Below are 19,562 nucleotides of genomic sequence, written 5' to 3' on the forward strand. Positions count from 1 at the left end.
AGCTCACAAAAGACCTTCTATGAATATGGTTTTAAGGGTCCCTGCATCGAATGAGTAGAAATTAAAGAAAAACATGAAGGTAACGCATGGGAGGGCACTTAGGGGAAAAGAAAGAGGTGTTCGGGATCCCCGTTACAGCAACGGTGCCCTGCTTACCTGAATAAGATTACTATATCCTCTTTAGTTGCTACGACATCCTCCTCTGGAAGCATACTCAAAATTGCAGCTTTCAAGAATACGTATGTTGCCTTCAGGAAAAGAAGAAAAGCAGCTGGTTATAGGGCATCTCTAGGTACGTGACATTTCTATCTTGCAAGTCGGGAACGACCTGCAAACTGTCTAGATGTAATACTTAAAAAGCCATCAAAGAAATAAAAGGAAATGAAGTCTTATACTGCTGTTCCTATTGACAGTAACACCTTTCAGTTAATTTTGACCATTTTCCTATTATACAACTGTCACGTTCATGGGCAAGAAAGATCACAGAATGAACAAGAAATATGCACCTCGTTTCTCCCAACTTCCCACAAATAGATCAGAATTAATTTTAATTATGAAAAGCTTTGGGGTGCCTGAGCGGCTCAGTCAGTTAAACATCCGACTTCAGCTCAGGTCACGATCTCCCAGTTTGTGAGTTCGAACCCCGCATTGGGCTCTGTGCTGACAGCTCAGAGCCTGGAGCCTGCTTTGGATTCTGTGTCTCCCTCTCTCTCTGCCCCTCCCCTGCTTGCGCTCTGTCTCTTTCTCTCTCTCTCTCAGAAATAAATGAACATTTAAAAAAAGAAGAAAAGAAGAGCTTTGTCATAAGGGCATCATAAAATTTACAGAAAAATTATCAAAGGTTATTGATATGTAATAACTTTTCAATGTAAGTGCACTTCATCCTCAGAGGTAAAGCTTCTTCGTTGAAAAGGACTGTTTGGATGGCTTTTAGAGCATGTAGTGCCGAGGGATAGTGCTCATAAACAGTAGGTACTTAATGCCTATTTCCTCCAACAAACCTCTAAGTTGAGAAAATAATGTTAATGTCATACTACTGAACAAACAGTCCTAAATAAAAATTATCCTGGACACTTATTAGCAAACAGGTAACATCAATGAAAGCATAGCACTTTACCTTGGACCATTTACTTTCTTTGCAAAGCAGATCAGAATAGTAATATGCCTCCATCCAGTTTTGTTGAAACACATAAATCCACATCAGCTCCCAGTAACAGAGATGGTGAAACTGTTTCCATTCTTCTTGAACTGAAATGCATTTTCGAAGTATCTCTTGTGCCTATAAGTCAATTGCATAAAGCTGATCATCCAGATATTACACAAGGAGGTAATAACCTAATGGAAAAATACATAAATCACTTTGTACAAAAAGAACAAAAGCATAACTCATTAAGCCACTCAATGTGATGATATATGTTCCTTTCCCTACATGCCATGATACAATTAAGTTCTGCCTCTTTCTTGATTTAGCTTCCTGAGGCGGCTGTGGAACTTTATAATGTGGGAGTAGTGACATTCCTTCCCAAGTAAGCTATAAAATGCAGAAGTCCTTTACAAAAAAGCTGAAAATAAAAGTCAGAACTTCCAGAAGTTAAAATATACCTTAAACAAAGTTAAAGGCAGACTGGGAGAAGATATCACTATATCCACAACTGGCCAAGAATTAACCCTTAGCATACAACAATTTTATAAAATCCTGAAGAAAAAGACCACTCAATGGGAAAACAGTCAAAGATATGAATGGGTAAATCAGAGAAAAAGATATACAAGTGACAAGCATACATATGAAAAAAATTGTAAACTGAAAAATACAAATTTAAAAATTAAACTATCATATTTTGGCCATGACATGGGCAAAAGCAAAACAGATAATGTCCAGAGTTGCCAAAGTGCACAAGAAACAAGTTTTTTCATTCTTTATAGGAGTTTAAATGGAATAACCTTAAGTTAGAAGGGCAATTTGGCTAAATTTATTAAAATGCAAACATCTTTGACTTTGGAATCCTGATTATCAGAATCTATCTTATATAAATACACCTGTGCACAGAAACATACACATGATGATGGTTACAAGAGCATTATTTATAGTAGCCAAATGTCTATTAGTAGTGGACTGCTTTACTAAGTATCATATTTCCATCTCATGGAATAAAATCCAGCCATCAAAAAGAATGAAGAAGATTGAGATATACTGACCTGGAAAGAAATCCAAGACGCATTGTAAATAGAAAAAAAAACAAATCAAAGAAAAATGCGTACGTTTGACCTCATTGGCGTGGAAGAAAATTATTTGTGAGTATATTTATATGAAAAGCTCCACACTCTTCTTCTTCAAGAGAGTCAGTAACTACTTTCCTTTGATGAGGAGTATGTACCATACAGTGAAGAAGTTGTATGTTATGCAGGGGCTAGCTTCCAAAGTCAATATGTAATACAGAAACTGATGACATTGTTTGAAAACCTCTTAAATGTGCCCACCTGTACTTCGCATAGTCTACCCTGAACTGCCTCATGTACTTAAAGTGTAAGTATAGACTATATTGAGTAATTTATATACAGTAGATGCATATACCAAATTAAAATCGGGCATAAAAAATAACATATTTTTTCTCTATTTCTGCCTAGTGCATACAGCTGAATCTACTTATATAGAATGAGTCTAATGCAACTCCACCTTACAGACAACTCCCCAAGTTATTCTCCCAAAATAAATTACCTCTTCCACATTTCCCTTCAGCAGCTCTATCCGGGCATGATAAAACAACATGAGGGAGCCCTGCGGAGAAAGGAAGAAGACAGACCAATCAGTGGTCAGCCCTGCTTGACTGGTCATGGTTGAAACATGCACTTGAAATTCTAAGCATACATTTGGAAACTGCTGGAGGAAGGGTGCAAGGAGACTCTCTGCTTCCAGAACATTCACTTCTCCTGTACCTAGAAATTCAACAGGAAAAGCCTCAGTCTTCACGAAACAGGGTAGATACTTATAAGTAATTCTCCAAATTTCATTAAGATCTAGCAAACACCTATTCGTGGAAAAGATAAAAACTGCTAATTTGGCAATTTTGCATTTGGGAAATAAAATAAGACAAGTCCCATCTCTGACTTCACTTTAAGAAAGCTCTGGCACAGGCTAATTCTTAAGAATGGAAGGAGCTGTCTTTGAGTCCTATTTGGGCTTTCTGGTTTTAATAGCAATATTAACTTATCTTAGCCAAACATTTAATCTTCTATGCAAAAAGAAATCTAATACGAATATGTTAAAATAGATCACCTTAAGCAAACTTTATAGAACTTTTTAAGGAAAACAGATAAAAAAATTCAGTGAAAGAAACCCTCCATCCACCTCCTCTGCCAAATGTTATATGACAAATGTCACTATTTTCCAGTTTCACTGAAAAAAGAGAAAAAAAGTAAGCAGATATAAACTACTAGCTTTTAGTGATATTTTTTCTAATTTTTTTAACTGAAGTATAATCAACTATTATGCTGGTTGGACCAAGGGTACAACCTCAATGTTTTACTTACTCAGACGAGAGGTAATCAGCTTTCAATGACATAAAATGTGGCACAGTCCTTACCAAGTATCAGGGAGATATAAGTGTGGAAAGCTAGAATAGTTAAGCAGCACAGTGGGGACCGCATGCTTCTTCCTGACGCGCCTTCCTGTAACTGCAGGAGCCCCAACTCCTGTGGGAAGTAAAAGCGTTTCAGAAGGACAGTGCATGACTGAAAAATCATATTCAGACACGACCGAGTGTTCACCTATCTCCCCACTCCGTGAAAGCAGGCTTTATTTTTTAAGAGCTTAGAAAGGGGTAATGCCTAACTAGAAGTAAACTTCACATTTTAAACTGGCGTTAAGATAATCTCACAAATTCTTTCTATTATGTGATTCTAGGGAGAGGATAAAGGCAGTGCTCATTTCATAGAAATGTTGTATTTCTCCTATAAAAATATTGATTTACTAAAACATATTGAGGATCTAAGTGCAAGGCATTATGGTTGGCATGAACAAATACAATTTTGTCATCAAAGATCTTTCCATCAAAATGCTACATGAACACACAATTGTATTAACATATTGTGAGTGCCATAAAAAAGGTGGGTAAGTAAATGATTCTGGGTTAGGAATACTTGAGCCTCATTGGGAGAGAATAAGGGAAAGTTTGAGAACAGCTGACATTTCTCTCAAACCTAACGGATGGAGAGGATCTCAAGAGAACATTATTTGGAAGGATGGTGGCTAGGGAGGACATCCAAAATAGAGACCAGCAGAAGCACAGAAACAAAAAAGTACAAGGCCTGTTTGGGGGAAAAAAAAACAGTAGTTTCTTATACTGGTTCCCATATAGTTCTCAAAACCTGCCCTCTTTACTAACAGGGACAGCTTCTGCAATAAGACAACCCTGGTAATATCATATTGACTATTACATTTAATAAATGTCATACACTACGAAGCAAGCACACGGAAATATAATGAACGAGGGAGGGGCGCCTGGGTGGCTCAGTCAGCTGAGCATCCAACTCTTGGTTTCAGCTCAGGTCATGGGTTCGTGAGCTCAAGCCCCACATCAGGCTCCACGCTGGCAGTGCGGAGCCTGCCTGGGATTCTCTCTTTCTCCGTCCCTCCCCTCTTTCTTTGTCTTTCAAAATAATTAAGTAAACTTAAAAAGAAGAAGAAGAAGAAGAAGAAGAAGAAGAAGAAGAAGAAGAAGAAGAAGAAGAAGAAGAAGAAGAAGAAACAACAACAACATAATGAATTAAACTCATGGAAAACAAATTTCCTTAGTTTTGTCATGAAACTTGTAAAAGTACAAAGAAACCCAAAATACTACAACTATACTTGATCCGTGTGAATCATAAAATGTGAGACATGGAAATCTAGCCTAATTTCCTGGTTTTACAGAACACTCTAGGGTTGCTGAAATGTGAAAGAAGCATATTCTAACCACACAAGACTACTAAAGTCCAGCAAGCAGCAACCTTAGTAAAACATAACTTTGAATTCCAGAATTTAGGTAACAAAGATCAAAAATTTTAACTTTCAATAGAAAAACCATCTCGACTTCTGAAAAGTATGATCAAGACCCCAGTGGCTCTTTACTATCCTGCAAACAAATTGCCAATAATTGTCACGCTAGTTATGAGGATGTATTGCATTCCTTCATATCCAACAAATAATGTTTGCATCTTCCCTGTCAAAATTAAGATAAAATTAAATTTGTACCCTGTTTCCAGAAAATCCTATAAATTCTAGTAGTCTGATAATCCGTGCTGGTAAAAGGGAGAGCATCTGCAAGAAAAAAAAAAAAATACAAGCATACTTATTTGTTAGTGTATCTAACTATAGAGAAATGTTCACCTCCAAACAACTTTAAGTTTTAATAATTCAGTTATATGAAAAACTAGATCCAACTTTAAACCACTGTACATATCTCAATCATCACATATTGCACATACAGTAATCACTACCTGTGAATTAATTTCATTTAGCGAAGAAAATGAACCTAAAAAATTTAAAAACAACACAAAATGAACAAACAAAACCCTGGCCTTTTCCAGACGCTCTAAAGAATACATGCTCTTTTTATGTCGAATGATGAAGCGGTGAGAAGGCAGTCCCTCAGGGCCCACTTCCAAATAAGGTTTCTCTTAACCTCCTTTCCCAGAAAGCAAGTTTGCTGAACTCCATATAACATGTGCGCATCACCCAAAAGTGAATAGCACGGTCCTGCGGTCCCTTTCTAGAACCACCCTGAGGAGCAGTGGGGAGGCACAAGCCAGCCAGTGCAGGACTTCGAGCGGTGCACCTGTTAGTTCCCTTTGCTTGGAAGGAGAGATGGCCACATGCGCAATTCTGTACAGACTCACAGGCTGAAGCCAAAGAGTTAGCTGGACGTTCAAGGATTTGGAAGCAGTATCACTGGGAAATTAATGACAAAAAGGTCTAGGGAGGAGTACAGTCCTCTCTGAATGAGCAAAAAAAAAAAGGGAAGATGTTTGTGTCCCATGTAAATGTTCACCAAAGCCTGACCTGAGCAGAGGAGGATTTTCATAACCAGATGAATAAGATGACCTGTTCTACAGAGACCAGTCAGCCTCTTTCTCCAGGCACCCCCATCATCGACCAATGGGCTCATGAACAAAGAGGCCATGGTGACATACATACTCACGTGTACTATTTCCTTTACCCCTTGACTTTCTCATCAATTCTAATCAAACCTTGACAAATATCAAAATCCCTAAATAATATATTACAATTTGACAATATCTACTCAAACTCTTTGTCTCCCTCACAGCATCATAATCGCTCCTCAAGGTATATCACTGCTGCCTCACCTATTTCCAATTCCAGAGCCACCATTGCTAAAGTAACAGTATTTCTGATGTGAAAATGGAACCAGATTCCAAGCTCCTTCTTACCAAAACTGTTACTAACCCATTCAAGTGCTGCACGCTTCCCCTATTGTACAATCCAAAACGACTCTGAGCATGTGCAGAACATTACCACACATACTGGCCAAAGTCGCCACTGGGTCACAACACAGAAAAATGGATCGCACTCTAGCTACTTGTCAACCAAACCCAGGTAGAGGTTCACGCGCAGGAGAGAAGGCGCTGAACATCTTAGGTTCTTTTACAAAGGCTTCTGGTGGCTTTATAATTATTTACTTACCAAATTAAAGGCACCTATTCCAAGCTTGACACCCCCTTCAAACTCATAGAAGAACTGCTGCTCAACTTTGTTCTTCTGAATTACATGCAGGATAGAAAGACATTCTCTAGATTGAAGAAAAAATGTTATTGCATAAGTTTACTAGGACTCTGCAAATTCACGTTAAGTCAGCTTTCCCACTTATGCACGATAAAGTAATTGTCATTAACCGAAATACTAGACAACTTTTAAATGGAGGCAGCTGTGCTGAGTTTAACCTGAAGGCCACTTGGGGAATAGTCATTAAGGAAAAACGGACACACCCATTTCTACACTGTTTATCAGGACCCATCTTTCTGGGCTGAAAGCAAGACAGAGATGGAATGTGAGCGAGCATGACTCCAGAGCCACAGGACCACAGGGCTGTGACCTCACAGCTCTCCAGCAATATTGCACGGAAGCCTTCCTAGATGTGCTCCATCCCTCGGCTGCTGTGCGCACTTCAGCAACCCTACTTTCCACCGAAGGACTGAGATGCTACCGCCAAAAAGATGTGAATTTCAGTGTGATCACCATGATCTCAGACCAAATAAATTCTAGAGCTTGCCAGTAGGAAGACTGAGGAAGGACAGCAAGTTCCATCAAAATTGCACATCTGTCTTTTTTTCCTATTCCGTCCAAGCAAATCTTTTAGGTTTCTCATATTAATTTCTTTTCTATGCACTTCCCCCCTCCCTTTCACATGTTCAAAAGGCAAATACTTAATCCGAGAAGTGCAAATTAAAACAATGATAGGGGCGCCTGGGTGGCTCAGTCGGTCAAGCGTCCGACTTCGGCTCGGGTCATGATCTCACAGTCCGTGAGTTCGAGCCCCGCATCGGGCTCTGTGCTGACAGCTCAGAGCCTGGAGCCTGCTTCCGATTCTGTGTCTCCCCCTCTCTCTGACCCTCCCCTGTTCATGCTCTGTCTCTCTCTGTCTCAAAAAAAATAAATAAACATTAAAAAAAAAATTTTTTTTAAATGAAACAATGATAAAGATGTAAAAGTTGGTAATGAACAGGAATTGCTTACCAAATTGACAAATAAATTTTTAAAAGGTAGTAAGAAATAACCAGATATTATGTATCACCTTGTGTGATGTAACTATGAAGCATACAACTTCATTTATGATATATTCTAGCCAAATTTATTTAACTGGAATCCAGTAAGCCTACAGATCTCATTTCCAGTTTACAGGAAATAAAAGGAGCTAGAAGGCTGTGGAGTGAATTAGTTATGTACCCCTCCCCCCACCTCACCTCCAAATTCCTATGTTGAAGCTCTATGCCACAGTGTGAGGATATTTGAAGACAGGAATTTTTAGGAGGTCTAAAAATCCTTAATTAAAGGATGGGGTCCTAGTCTGGTAAGACTGGTGGTCATAGAAGAAAAAGAAGAGAGAGGTTATCTCTCTCTTGGCCATGTGAGGGCCAAGAGAGAAGATGGCCTGGCTGTCTGGCCTGCAAGCCAGAAAGAGAGCTCTCTCCAGAATCAGATCATGCTGGCACCCTGATCTTGGACTTCCAACCTCCAGAACTTCAAGAAAATAAAATTCTATTGTTTAAGCCACCCAGTCTGTGGCATTTTGTTCTGGCAGCCTGAGCTGACTAAGACAAAGAACAACCTGAATGGAAACTCGAAAAAGCCATCAAACAAATCCATGGGACATTCTGCAGGACAAGTGGCTTGGGCTTTTCAACAACCATCATGAATAGAAAGACTGTTCCAGAATAAAAGAGACGTAATGGACATAAACACAGTATGCAGTAGACAGTCGTGGGTTGCATCCTGATACAGACACACCAGCAGTAAAAGAAATTTGGGGCCAACTAGTAAAATGTGAAGGTAGATTATTACACGAAATGAAGATTTATTGACATCGAAAAGTAAAAGAGAAGGTTATGGGGCACCTCGCTGGCTCAGTCATAAGACTGTGCAACTCTTGATCTCAAGGTCATGAGTTCAAGCCACACACTGGGTATAGAGATTACTTAAATATATAAAGCTTTTTAAAAAAAGGAAAAAGCAGGTTACAAAAGAGTACGCACATTAAAAAATACATTTAAAAGATAAAAAAATAAAAAGTACATATATCTTTACATTTGTATAGGAAAAATTCTGAAAGAATACATACTAACATACTAGCAGCCATTATTACTGGTGAAAAGAATATGGGGTGTGTGTGTTAATATTTGTTCATCTACATTCTCCCATTTTCCTCAATATGTATTCTGCTTTTGTGATAATAAAGCACTATTTTAATTTTTTTTTAATGGAAAACCAGTGTTGGCAAAGACAAAAACAAATAGACATATTCATCTGCTTTGGTAAAAGGTGGTTATAGTACAGAGATTGGCAAGCTATTGGAACCTAAGCATGCCCATTCATGCATTTTTTGTCTATGGCTGCTTATACTCTACAGTCTTAGAATTGAGTAGTTACAACAGAGATCTTAGGACTCTCAAGCCTAACATATTTACCATCTAGCCCTTTTAGAAAAAGTTTGTCGACCTAATTATTTTTCAGAATGATTTTGCAATATAAATCAAAAATCTTAAACACATGCATACCTTTGACCCAATAAATCCAATTTTATTCTAAGGAAATAGCATGGATACACACAAAACTTTACCTATAAGGAGAGATACTGTATTACTATTTATAATGAAAATGTATAAACAAACTAAATAGGCAAAAACAGAAAATGAATTAAGAAGACAGTCACATGAGTGTATATCTTTATACATACACACATATGGTATACCCACATAATGGTATGCTATATAGCCATTAAAATCCATGATGAACTAAAAATATTTAATGACCTAATATTTTGTGACATGAAGTGAAAGAGGAAATTTCAAAATGACAGGAAGCATATAATTTCATTATATAAGAATATAATTATAAGCTCAGGCACATGCGTTAAAAACTCAAACATCAAAATATAGGTAGGATGGCAAGAGGCAGAAACAATGGTCAGAGTTCTTTTCTTCTTTGATAATAATATAAATGTTGTATTTTCTGATAATAGATGCTTGTTACAAAATTTCCAAATACGTGGAGAAGGTGTGAGTGCCTCCACATGACTATCCCGCAGAGAGATGGTCACTGTTAACAGCCTGGTACATAACTTTCTAGGAAGTTTTATGTGTTAGTGAGAATGCGATATTTAAAAACCACAAATGGGATCATATAGCATATACGTTATATAGGTTATATTGCTGATTTTCCATGAAAATGCATGAGAGCTACCTTATTTTTTAACAAGAGCATATCATTCTATTCTATGGAATAACTTATTTAACCAGATTCTTATTGTTAAACATTTGTTTCCAAATTTTCCATATTATAAACAGTGCTGCTAAAAGTGTGCTTATACATTCATTAAGTACTTTTCCTACATCAAGTACCATAACTATAGTTAATCTATCACAACTGTCCTTAGGATAAATCCTTAGAAAAGGGACTTCTGAGATCAAAGGCAATACACTTTCTTAATTTTGATACATACTGTCAAACATCCTCCAAAAAAATTGTATCAACTTAGATTCCCACCAACTTATGAGCTCCTCACACTGTCATCTGCCCTGAGTCTTTGGATCACATTTCCATTGGCATATTTTATTGTGGTATAGTTTGCCCTGACGAAAATTTAAACATCTATTTGGTCAAGTCAGTCTTTTATGGTTCCTGATTTTATGTCACACTCAGAAAAGCTTCTGAAATTGACATCATGTATCTACTGATATGATGCACTACAAAGGACACACTATCACTTACATGGTATTCTTGCCATAAATGCAAAATCTGCATTTAATCATAAGAAATATTAGATAAGTCCCCACTGAAAGATGTTCTACAAAATAACTGCCCAGTATCCTTCAAAAATATCAAGGTCATAAAAATAAAGACAGACTAAGGGACTCTTTCAGATTAAAAAAGACTAAAGAAACATAACAACTACATGCAACATCTCTGATCTCGGATTCAGTTCTAGACCAGAAAAAGGACACTGATAGGACAATTAGAGGAATCTGGGTAAATGTTAGTACCCATGTTAGTTTCCTGAATTTAATAATTATACTGCAGTTCTAAAAGATGTTAACATTTGTGGGGCGTCTGGGTGGCTCAGTCGGTTAAGCGTCCAACTTCGGTTCAGGTCATGATTTCAAGGTTTGTGGGTTCAAGCCACGTTTAGGGCTCTGTGCTGACAGCTCAGAGCCTGGAGCCTGCTTCAGATTCTGTGTCTCCCTCTCTCTCTGCCCCTCCCCTACTTGTGTTCTCTCTCTCTCTCTCTCTCTCTCTCTCTCTCTCAAAATTAAATACACATTAAAAAATGTTTTTCTTTAAAAAATATATTAACATTTGTGAATCTGAATGAAGAACACATAAAAATTCTTTGTAAAAATTCTGAAGTTATTTCAAAGTGAAAAAATTTTTAATAAAAGTTTAAAGGCTTTAGTGCTTTAGGACTACAAAAAATACTTTCCTATTTTCACTAGTACTCTTTTAAAAATATTTTAGGGGCACCTGGGTGGCTCAGTTGGTTAAACATCCGACTTCAGCTCAGGCCATGATCTCACAGTCTGTGAGTTCGAACCCCGCATCGGGCTCTGTGCTGACAGCTCAGGGCCTGGAGCCTGCTTCTGGTTCTGTCTCTCCCTCTCTCTCTGCCCCTCCCCAACTCATGCTCTCTCACTCCCTCAAAAATAAATAAACATCAACAAAAATTTTAAATATCCTTAAAATAATAAATAAATAAATAAATAAATAAGTAAATAAATAAATAAATAAAAAAAAATATTTTAATATTGGGGATCCTGGGTGGCTCAGTCAGTTAAGTGTCTAACTTCAACTCAGGTCTTGATCTCACAGCTCATGAATTTGAGCCCCACATTGGGCTCTATGCTGACAGCTCAGAGCCTGGAGCCTGCTTTAGATTCTGTGTCTCCCTCTCTCTCTGCCCCTCGCTGCTCATGCTCTGTCTCTCTTTCTCTCAAAAATAAACATTTAAAAAAATTTTAATATATCTTAATATTAAATTCACATGGAATTTATTTTTATATTTTTTTTCCAAAATGAAGAACCAATTTTCCCCAAACCATTTGTTAAAGTATTCATCTTTTCCCACTGTTTTGAAAGACATACATACATACATTCATATATATATGAATGTGCGTATATATATATATATATATATATATATATGAATGTCACATATTTTCAATTCCCAGGTTAATGTCTGTGTATGCAAAAATACATGCATGCACACACACACATACACACACAGAGTCTGTTTCAAAACTCTATCTGTTCCATTCCATTGATATATATGTTTGTGCCATTTTAAGACTACTTGAATTGGGACACCTGGGTGACTCAGTCTGTTAAGCGTCCAACTTCAGCTCAGGTCATGATTTCGCTGTTTGTGGGTTCACGCCCCACATCAACCTCTGCTGACAGCTCAGAGCCTGGAACCTGCTTCAGATTCTGTGTCTCCCTCTGTCTCTGCCCTCCCCTGCTCATGTTCTGGCTCTGTCTCTCTCTCTCTCTCTCCCTCAAAACTAAACATTAAAAAACTATTTTTTTAAAAAGACTACTTGAATTCATTCAGTTTTTTAAGTTTTTATGACTAGAAAAGCAATTAGCTCTTTAACATTCTTTTGTATCATCTAAAAAGTATTTCAGGGGCGCCCGGGTGGCTCAGTCGGTTAAGTGTCCAACTTGGGCTCAGGTCATGATCTCGTGGTTCACGAGTTCGAGCCCCGCATCGGGCTCTGTGCTGACAGCTCGGAGCCTGGAGCCTGCTCCCTCTCCCTCTCTCTCTGACCCTCCCCCCTACATTCATGCTCTGTCTCTCTCTGTCTCAAAAATAAATAAACGTTAAAAAAAAGAATTAAAAAAAATAAAATTAAAAAAATAAAAATAAAAAATAAAAAGTATTTCAACAGGAAAACTAAAAACAAAATGTCAATTCCCAAAATTTCTGCCCCACCTATACGATTTTGAATGGAATATAATTTTATTAAATCACTTTGTGTGAAAGTATCTCTTAAAACACTAAATCTTGGTTCTGCACTAATGGGGATCTGCTCCTAGTAATGATACACACACTAGCTTGTACTAGAATAACTGTCTCACAGATAACAATGATAAACTTTAGAATTTAAATATTTTTTAAGTTTATTTATTTTTGAAAGAAAGACAAAGAAAGTGAGCGGGGGAGGGGCAGAGATAGTGAGGGAGAGAGAATCCCAAACAGAGCCAGATACAGGGCTCAAACCCACAAATCGTGAGATCATAACCTGAGCCGAAACCAAGAGTCGGATGCTTAACCGACTGATCCCCCAGGCGCCCCTTAAATATATATTTAAAATGTATTTTCAGGCACTGGAAAGTGAAAACAAAAAGTAGGAGAAAACTGGAGAAGAATTAGCCTTTGAAAGATGAGAACAATTCTCATATGGACTTCACGTTTACATGGCTAGTCAGCTGAAAGTACTCTCCAGTCCACTCAATATGGGGTGCCTACAACTGATACAGAAAGCCACACAGTCCTATTGCCTTAAAAAGTCAGAGTACAGAGTTCAAGACTGCCAGAGTGGCTGTGAGGCAATGGAAAAATTTTCAGATAGGGGAGAACCACACAGGAGGAAAAAACCAAGATCAAATTCTTGTTGGACCCATGAACTATTGGAATACTGGAGAGACTCCAAAGAAAAGCAAAAGCAAGAGCAAGAGCAAGACAGAAGAAATAAAGGAGCCATGACTTCAGGTGCTACCTTCTTGCAGAGAGTCAAGAGTTTGGAGTCTAAGTCTAGTCAAATTCATGATTCCTAGAACAAGTATCAGCACTCTTCCAAGAAGATAATAGAATCCAGAGTCTCTATAATGAATCAATACCTAGTGCACAATTTAAATACTGTTGTCAAGAGAAGACACAAAATGATATGACATATGGTCAAGAGAAAAAGCAAGCAATAAAAACTGACTCCAGGATGACCCAGAGAGCCAATCCAAAAAAACAAAAAACAAAAAACCATACTTTTCAATAAACAGTACCACAGTGACTTGTTGAACAAAATCAGACTGACTAATATGTGTAATTGGACCTTAAAAGAAGAGGAAAACAGTGAAAATGGAGCATAAAAAAATATTTGTAGAAATAATGGCCACAATTTCTCAAAGCACACTTAAACACGTTGCAAACTACTGAGAACCAAAGGCACAAGAGTCTTCAAAGCAGTCAGAAGAAATGATACATTACAGACAGGGACTGGTAATACATACAACAGCTGACTTCTGATCAGAAACAACAGAGGCCATAATACAATGGACTGACAGTTTAAAAGTGGTGAAAGAAGAAAAAAGAAAACCTTGTAACCCAGAATACTGTACTAAGCAAAAATAGCCTTCAAAAATGAAGACGTTTTCAGATAAATGAAAATGGAGAGAATTATTGAAAGCAGACATGTACTACAAGAAATATTAAAAGGAATTCTTCAGTCCAAAAGTATACAGAAACGAATGAAGAATACCAAAAATGGTAACTATATATATGAGTAAATAGAAAAATCTGTAAGATATCATAGTTTAAAGAAAAAGTGTGACACTGCATCGTGAGGTTTATAATATATGTAAGTGTACTATCATAAGAATAGTATAAAAGACAAGTGGCAAATGAAATTATACTTCCACAAAGTTCTTATGTTTTATGGGCAACAGTGCAATATTAACTCTAAGTTGACCGTTGTAAGGTAAGAAGGATTTTATAATCACTAGAGCAACCTTTAAAAAATTAAAGAGGGCTATAGCTAAGAAAACAATAGAGGGGTTGATTACACTGGAATATATATTTTTAAATTTTTATGAAAGCAAAGAAAGGCAAAAAAGAACTGGGAAAACCAAATAAGGCAAGAGAAAAAAAAAAATGGTAGCCACAAGTACAAACATATCATTTGTTACATTGAGTAAAAAAGCAAGATCCAGCTACAAGCCTCTATAAGAAATGCAATTTAAATATTAAAACAGATAGGCTTAAAATAAAAGAATATATGACATGTAAACACTAATTATTAAAAAAAGCATGAATAAATACATTAATATCAGATGAAACAGACTTCAAGACAAGAAATAATCATAAGGAGTTAGGTAGAGACATTTCGTAACAATTAAGAGTTTAAGGGGTGCCTGGGTGGCTCATCGGTTAAGCATCTGACTTCAGCTCAGCTCATGATCTCACAGCTCGTGGGTTCAAGCGCCGCATCAGGCTCTGTGCTGACAGCTTGGAGCCTAGAGCCTGCTTCGGATTCTGTGTCTCCATCACTCTCTCTGCCCGCCCCCCTCTCAAAAACAAATAGACATTGGGGCGCCTGGGTGGCTCAGTCAGTTGAGCGTCCGACTTCGGCTCAGGTCACGATCTCGCGGTCCGTGAGTTCGAGCCCCACGTCAGGCTCTGTGCTGAGTGCTCAGAGCCTGGAGCCTGTTTCAGATTCTGTGTCTCCCTCTCTCTCTGACCCTCCCCGTTCATGCTCTGTCTCTCTCTGTCTCAAAAATAAATAAATGTTAAAAAAAAAAAAAAATTAAAAAAAAAAAAAAGAAAAACAAATAGACATTAAAAAAAAAATTTGAAGTTTAATTCATTAGAAAGACAAAACAATTAAAACACACATCAATCTAATAACCAAGGTTCTAAACACTGACAGAACTAACAAGAGAAATGGGTGACTCCAGAATCAAAGTTGGAGATTTTTACTCCATGAACAAATGATAGAACAACTAGATAAAAGTCAGTAAGGATACAGAACATATGAACAACACTATGGCCCACCTCCATTGACTATTTAAATCACTGCAGAAAACTTTACCAAGCAGGGCACTGCTCTAGTCTGGACCAAAGACATACCTGTAATTTTAAATCTATAAATTGATTTTAGGAGAGAGAAACTAAGATTATGTAATTAGAAATTGTGTTAGTAGCACTTTTTTTTTCAGCTATTTTTCTCAAAATTGTATTTAAACTTAAACTCTGTTGTCCTATAGCACTGAATACATACTCAGTAAGCCAAAAAATCAAGTGCATTTTCACCAACACCAAATAAAAAAAAAACCTAGTCGTACTTAATGAGAATTTTTTAAAGTACAAAGGGGACATAGTATAAGAATCATTTAAAAATGAGATCTTAATAAATAAATAAATAAATAATAAATAAATAAATAAATAATGAGATCTTAATTTTTAACTTACTTATATATTTGGTAACTTGTCCTAATTTTCAGTCCACCTTTGATGAAGTTGATCATATTTTCATCCTGAAAACAATTCAATGAAGTAATTAGATCACTTAGCAAAAGATTCTTACACTGTCCTCACATCTGGGTATTTGTTTGATTAGAACAAAACCCTCCCTATCTTTTGAGGACATAATCTTTAAATTGAAACATTCCTCTTGCGGGGCGCCTGGGTGGCTCAGTCGGTGAGCGGCCGACTTCGGCTCAGGTCATGATCTCACAGTCCGTGAGTTCAAGCCCCGCGTCGGGCTCTGTGCTGACAGCTCGGAGCCTGGAGCCTGTTTCGGATTCTGTGTCTCCCTCTCTCTGACCCTCCCCCGTTCATGCTCTGTCTCTGTCTCAAAAATAAATAAACGTTAAAAAAAAAATTTTTTTAAAAAGAAACATTCCTCTTGCTTTACATTTGAAATGCTTTTCTGTAATTGGTCTTCCACGTTAGATGGCAATAAAAAGAAAACATTTCAAAAATCTTTGCAACACTTCAAATAAGTAATTAAGGAAGTAATCCTTAGCAATTAGGGGCAAAATAAGTTAGTTCAAATCTACTGTAATAAACATCATCTACTGTGCAATTTTCTTCTGGGCTCAACAGAATCCAAACGGCTGATTTAAGGGGTATGCCTTAAGGGCCAACTTTCCAATCCATCATACTCCAGTAAATGGAATGATGGTTCTTCTTTGGCAGGGTACTTTAGCATTCAATCTGTTTAACATTGTAAATTTCACTAATACATATTTCCAAAACAAAAATTATTGATCTGGATTCTAAACTGATTGGCACTAATATGCAATTTTGTTTGGTGGGAAAAAAAATCACTTTACTTCTCCTTGCCTCATGGTCATCAACCATAAAATTGAGGCAGGGGCCTAAATGAATGTCATCTTCAGGGTCAACATTCCAGGATTCTAAGAGAATCTCTTAACAAATTATATCCAAAACTGCTTAAAGGAAGTTAGTCAACAGATGGAGCTACTGGAGACAGTTCCCATGTTTCCCATTTCCGTGGACGATGTTTTCCTAGCCTATTGATAATGGAAAGCTGCTCTGGTATTGATTCACTGTGCACTTCAGCATCCTTCCGAAGCAAGAGAAAAACTTATTTTAGTATATAAGTTTCATTAATTATTAAACCTTTGACATTCAAATTATTATAAGCACTGATAAGTACAAAATTCACCATGCAACATAAATGTTCATCTTCTCATTTTAAGGAGCCTTATGCTTACACAAGTTCCAATACTGGCCAGGAAAGAATTTCTCAAACCACTTTAAAATCTGCCTCCAATAATAATATTTCATTTCATGATTCACCAAAAACATTGACTGAATGCCTGTTTTACACCTGCCATCTGAATGCAAAACCAGTCAAGAGCAATAAAAGGCGCTAAGGGCTAGAGTCAGGCACCTGGGCAGAGATATGCACAGGAGGTCATGAGAGCACAAAGTAGGGGAGGGGGGCATGGAGAGGCCCATAAAATTTCCTGAAAGCAACAGGCGCTTAAGGCACAAAAAATGATTAGGATGGGGCCAGAGGAAGGAAGGCAAACCAGATGTGAGCTTCGCAAGCAAAGGGAAACTGAAGTAGAAAGGCAAGGAGGCGTTAAAGATCATGGCGTGTACTTGGCCATCTGTGTTTACGTCACCCAGCGCTGCTGCAGAAGCTACTGCAAAGACCGCAAAACCAAGGAGTAACAAAGCTACCTCTACCCATGCCACTCAGGTATGCGTCATACATACCTGCCAATAGCATCTGAGCACATGGTAAGGGGGGGGGGGGGCATAGGGAATTTGCGAGAAGACACCAGTTTAGTTTGAAACCTCCCCCACTTCTGATATTCTGATACGGAACCACTGCCACAGTCGGTGAGAGCTACGAGATGCTAAAGCAGAGAGATGACAAGGTGAGATTCTCGTCTCTGAGAGGGGACGCGGCTGCACAATGGACAATGAGCTGAGGATAAGAGAAATTAGAGCCAGAGGGTCGCTAGGTTGCCATGCAGTCTAGAGGAGAGCTGACGAACACGCCCACTAGAACAATCAGAGAAGGAAAAGGAAGCATGGTAAGAGAAGCATGACCATTAAACTGGATATGGAGGCATGAGGAGGAGGGAAGAGGCCTGCATATCTGCCGGATGTTTAGTTACAAGTCCCCACAAATAAAATAAGCCTGCAACTCCCAGATTTGATTGGCAAATCCCCATTTGGAAACAATCAGAAAAACTGGGGACCTCCGTGACCAGCATTATGTTCACTGAAGCAGTAAGAATGCAGTTTTCAACCAGCCTTCAGAATACGTAGGGTTTTAGAAAACAGGGTCATAGACCAGACTGATTCAATTTTACTAAACCAGAACCCAACTTAAGGGGTAAGCCTCCAGGAAGAGAAAGGAGAGAGAGGAAAGGGGAGGGGAGGGGAGGAGAGGAGAGGAAAGAGAAAGAGAAAGGGAAGGGAAGAGAAAGGGAAGGGAAGAGAAAGGGAAGGGAAGAGAAAGGGAAGAGGGAGGGGAGGAAAGGGAAGAGGGAGGGGAGGAAAGGGAAGAGAAAGGGAAGAGAAGAGAAAGGGAAGGGGTGGGGAGGGGAGGGGAGGGAAGGGAAGGGAAGGGAAGGGAAGGGAAGGGAAGGGAAGGGAAGGGAAGGGAAGGGAAGGGAAAGGGAAGGGAAAGGGAAGGGAAAGGGAAGGGAAAGGGAAGGGAAAGGGAAGAGGGAGGGGAGGGGAGGGGAGGGGAGGGATGGGAGGGAAGGGAGGGAAGGGAAGGGAAGAGAAAGGGAAAAGGGAGGGGAGGGGAGGGAAGGGAAGGGAGGGAAGGGAAGGGAAGGGAAGGGAAGGGAAGGGAAGGGAAGGGAAATGGAAGGGAAGGGAAAGGGAAGAAAAAGGGAAGGGAAGGGAAGAGAAAGGGAAGAGGGAGGGGAGGGGAGGGGAGGGGAGGGGAGGGAAGGGAAGGGAAGGGAAGGGAAAGGGAAGAGGGAGGGGAGGGGAGGGGAGGGGAGGGATGGGAGGGAAGGGAGGGAAGGGAAGAGAAAGGGAAAAGGGAGGGGAGGGGAGGGGAGGGGAGGGAAGGGAAGGGAGGGGAGGGGAGGGAAGGGAAGGGAAGGGAAGGGAAGGGAAGGGAAGGGAAATGGAAGGGAAGGGAAAGGGAAGAAAAAGGGAAGGGAAGAAAAAGGGAAGGGAAGGGAAGAGAAAGGGAAGAGGGAGGGGAGGGGAGGGGAGGGGAGGGGAGGGGAGGGAAGGGAAGGGAAGGGAAGGGAAAGGGAAAGGGAAGGGAAAGGGAGGGGAGGGGAGGGGAGGGGAGGGGAGGGGAGGGGAGGGGAGGGGAGGGGAGGGGAGGGGAGGGAAAGGGAAAGGGAAAGGGAAAGGGAGGGGAGGGGAGGGGAGGGGAGGGGAGGGGAGGGAAGGGAAGGGAAAAAAAAAAGAAAAGCAACTCTTAATACAATGTAAAACATTGTAATTGAGTAAGATTTTCAATTTTACAATTGCATTTCTTCCCCCTTACAATGTTGACCCCACCTCTACCCCACTGTATCCATCACTGCCACCCATGGTGCCATGAGGTTAAATCCAAGCGGTGGAAAA

General features: G+C 39.0%; 1 protein-coding gene across 1 annotated transcript in view; it reads right to left on the reverse strand.

Moving 5' to 3' along the window:
* TTC39B (tetratricopeptide repeat domain 39B) overlaps window positions 1-19,562 on the reverse strand; it is a 123,981-nt gene that overhangs the window by 24,794 nt on the left and 79,625 nt on the right. Inside the window, 8 exon segments of the mRNA XM_042912460.1 lie at window positions 157-248; window positions 1,118-1,279; window positions 2,717-2,776; window positions 2,867-2,934; window positions 3,582-3,690; window positions 5,231-5,296; window positions 6,680-6,785; window positions 15,948-16,012. Coding sequence (XP_042768394.1) covers window positions 157-248; window positions 1,118-1,279; window positions 2,717-2,776; window positions 2,867-2,934; window positions 3,582-3,690; window positions 5,231-5,296; window positions 6,680-6,785; window positions 15,948-16,012 — 728 coding nt within the window.

Source organism: Panthera leo, chromosome D4, assembly GCF_018350215.1.
Source record: "Panthera leo isolate Ple1 chromosome D4, P.leo_Ple1_pat1.1, whole genome shotgun sequence".
Lineage (NCBI taxonomy): Eukaryota > Metazoa > Chordata > Mammalia > Carnivora > Felidae > Panthera > Panthera leo.